This window comes from Lygodium microphyllum, chromosome 24 (assembly GCF_053477565.2).
Source record: "Lygodium microphyllum isolate KBCC chromosome 24, Lygodium_microphyllum_v1.1.10, whole genome shotgun sequence".
NCBI lineage: Eukaryota > Viridiplantae > Streptophyta > Polypodiopsida > Schizaeales > Lygodiaceae > Lygodium > Lygodium microphyllum.
In genome coordinates, this window is record NC_141158.1 from 13858357 (window position 1) to 13861936 (window position 3580).

General features: G+C 51.6%; 1 protein-coding gene across 1 annotated transcript; it reads right to left on the bottom strand.

The window, feature by feature from the left end:
- Positions 1-859: 859 nt before the first annotated feature.
- On the bottom strand, positions 860-2916 carry LOC148014860 (uncharacterized). Its single transcript, XM_087665475.1, has one exon. It carries the CDS (start codon positions 2497-2499, stop codon positions 1285-1287), a length of 1215 nt encoding a protein of 404 aa, XP_087521601.1. The 5' UTR covers positions 2500-2916; the 3' UTR covers positions 860-1284.
- Between the last annotated feature and the right edge of the window lie 664 nt (positions 2917-3580).

The window sequence follows — 3580 nt, forward strand, 5'->3', positions numbered from 1 at the left end:
ACAAAGAGAATATCAAGGGGCAAGGCTATGAAAACCCTATGAACCATTCTATTGGCCATTTGAACCATCTCTCTTGAAAGAGGAATACTTTTGCATTTTCACAAGGAAATCTTGAAGGACCTGTTAAGAGTCATGTGAACTCTTGAGATGTTCTACGTATGAGTCACAACCTGTTGATGCATCCTCACCAAACTTTCAAGCCTTGCTCTATCCTTTGCATTGTTCAATAGTGAAATTAGAGGGCATTTTCCCTTGCGTGCAGGAGAAACAATACATTGTCACATTAGGTTAGAAACTCGCTATGTGCTTTTAGAGCTTTCTCACTTCTCTCACTCCTTTCAAACTTCACTCTTCTTTATTTGAAACATGTGGCTTCTAGAAATGGAAGCCTTGTTGAGCAAAATGTAAGTGCACCCAAAAAAAGCTCTATGGACTGGACGAAAGCCAAATGAATGCCAATCATGTGAGCATGAAAGAAATGGAGGTTGGAATATTTTGAAAAAGATATATGACAACTTTACATGGAAGGTCATGTGGGAACTTTGCATTTCCTATAAGCATGATACTTTTAAATAGTGCTTAAAAATCATCACACTCCCCACACTTTTAAGATGAGTGCTACCTCCACAATACTTCAACTTTATCATGGTGTTAAACATCAATCACACTATAGTAGGCTTATAGTTGCTCATAAGAAAACAAAGCAACTTGAGTCCAATGAAATGGGCATCGAACTTTGCTTCTTTTACTTGAAAAAAAGAGAGATCACTCCCTCAGTGGGAGATCATTATGGCAAATGGGAGATCATTATGACAAATTGAATGTTCTACAAATCAAAACTATTTGGTGGGCCCCAAGAAACATATAAACTTATGTAAAGATCAAAGGCCATGTAGATAGATTCTACAATGGACACAAAAATATATACAACTTACAAGTCATGAGCATAGAATGAAATCTTTGATAAAATGAGATGCACAGCCATGACTCATGTGATACATAGGGGCTCTCTCTCTCTCTCTCTGTCTCTCGAAGAGGATTTCAAAGATGCCACCGTACGTACAAAATTGGAGGATTTGTTTAACAATTTTGAGATTCCGACGTGGCAAAGGCTGAAGGGGAGGAAGGGAGGGCTTTTAAATTTTCTTTTTCTTCGTCTAATTTAGTGTGTATATATGGAGGGGGAAAAAACCAAGGGAGAGGATATACACACACGAGAAAGGGCAGTTTCACATGGGGGGGGCCGCGGCTGGGGTGGGTAAGTAAGTGGGGGTAGGTGGGACCCTAGTTGGTGAGGCGCTCGAATGTTCGACGACCGGAGGACGAGCGGGAGGCCCGCCCCACAGGGATGGCGAAGGCGGCCGCCGGGGGACTAGGCCCGCCCACGGGGAGCCTGGTGAAACTGACGGCGCGCTTCAGCGACGAGCTCCAGGTGGGGCGGGGCGGCCCGCCCTCCGCCATCGACGAGCTCTCCCCCTCGGCGCAGGCCTCCCTGCTCGCCATCCCGCCCGCCACGCTTCTGGAGCGATGCAGCCCCGCCAGCGCCGCAGGAGACGGGGTGATGCGGCACGCCGGCGGAGGCGTCACCGGCACGCCCCCGAACAGCCCTGCGCGGCTCATCGCCCGGCGCAGCAGCGCGTGCCCGGTGGAGTGCGACCGCCGGAGCCACGGCAGCTTCCGCTCGCGGTCGCCCTTCGCGCCTGACGTCGTCCCTGCTGCCAGACCGCCCTCTCCTCTGTCTCCTCTCCTGCTGGCCCCCTCCGTCACCACCAATTGAATCTCCGGTGCTGCGGTCGGCGTCGCGCTGCCCTCTGTCTGCGCATCTGCACCGGCCGCTGCGCCGCGCGTGCTGCCCCCGCCGCTGCGCGTGCTCCCGTCGTTGAAGGACCCCCGCCGGCTGGACCCCCAGCGGAAGGACCGTGAGCCGCTGGCCAGGAGGCTCCGGCGGCAGAGCGGGCAGGTGGTGTGGGAGTAGAGCCACATGTCGATGCAGTCTGGGTGGAAGACATGCTTGCACTTGGGCAGCATCCGCAGGGGCTCACCCTCCTCGAACTCCGACAGGCACACCACGCACTCCGTGCACCCTTTCTTCTTCGCCGCCGAGTTGTAGGCCACCATCGGCAGGTTGGCCACCATCGCCGGGTCCAACCCCACCTGCTCCTGCCTCTGATCCCCCCGGCCGCCCCCGCCGCCGGCCCCTCCATTGTCCCCCTCCCCGAGGTCGTCCTCCGTGGAGCACCTCCTCACGTACACCGAGAAGAAGCCCATGAAGAAGAAGGCGCTCAGAAGCACCACCAGGATTATCGCCATCGACGGGCTGAAATGCGAGCTCATGTTCAGGGAGTTGGGATCGAGGTCTGATGATGATGATGAGTTAGATGATGATGTCGGCGACGAGTTGGTGCCATTTGATGATAGGGGAGGAGGCGACGCAGCAGCCTGCAGCAGCCTTCGGGCAACATAATACTGCTCTACATACATGCTTTGGGGGAAATTCATCCGATTCTGTGATCAGAGCCAGGGATGATGATGACGGGGTTGTGGCAGGCGGATGCTACAGGCTAAATGAATCGTCGTGGAATTGGAGAAGTAGTAATAATTGGACTTATCGGGAGGAGGTAATTAATTATCTGAGGGTAGCAAGCCAATCCAATGAATTACAGACAGCGTGAGGTGTGCGATAATTTGAACAACGTCGACGGGGGAGCATACTCGGTGTGTGGGTGAGGCTACTATCGATGTCGCAGAAGAGCCTCGAATGGAGCTGGAGGGCAATCGCTGAGGACGGACATGGCGGCTATGGCAGCAGGACGACAGAAGATGAGAAAACGAGAGAGAGGAAGAAATGGAGGGTTTTGTTTCGCTGGTGACAGCACGGGCGAAAAGTCAACGAAAGCAGGGCCCGACCGGCGACGAGAGAGAGCCGGGGGGGGGGGGGGGGGGCTCGGGAATCGGGAGTCGGTAGCAGCCCACGAGGCCTACATTATACAAATCGAAGAGGCGATCGTTGCAAAGAAGCTTCTTTTTCATAGTGCTCACCCACGCAAGGACGATATTTTCATATGGAGCGGACCGACTTCTTCCACTTTTGATGTCACGCCAAAATGCTTCAATCCATGGACCTTTGAAATTTTTGCGTTTGGGGGCTTCATGGCTCCCAAGAAGCTTATATTTTAAACAAGGCTTAACATCCAAGTGGAACAAGTCAGTGCTCCCTCTAAAACATTGGTCTTTTTATAGACAGCCTTTTTTTAAATTTGGAAATACCTGTGATTGGGCTCCATGGTTGAACATAAGCTCATATTATTATTGTTTTCCATAATAAGCCAAAAAGATTGGAAGGGACCTAATATTGATTAAGGTTGGTTACACACCAAGGTGGATGGCCTGTTTTCGCAACAAAAAATGAAGTGACAACAAGGGTACATGTCCCACTTTTAGAGGCCCTGAGTTTCACACTCAATGGATACTTCTGGGCCTGGGGTCTCCCCCACCCAACTTCTGTCCACACCCACATCCACAAAAGGACAACACTTTTCACATTAAAAGGTGAATTTGCAACTGATAGGAATTGAACCAC

Bases quoted from the DNA above. Each gene is read 5' to 3' on its own strand.
- LOC148014860 (XM_087665475.1), bottom strand. From the start codon at position 2,499: ATGAATTTCCCCCAAAGCATGTATGTAGAGCAGTATTATGTTGCCCGA.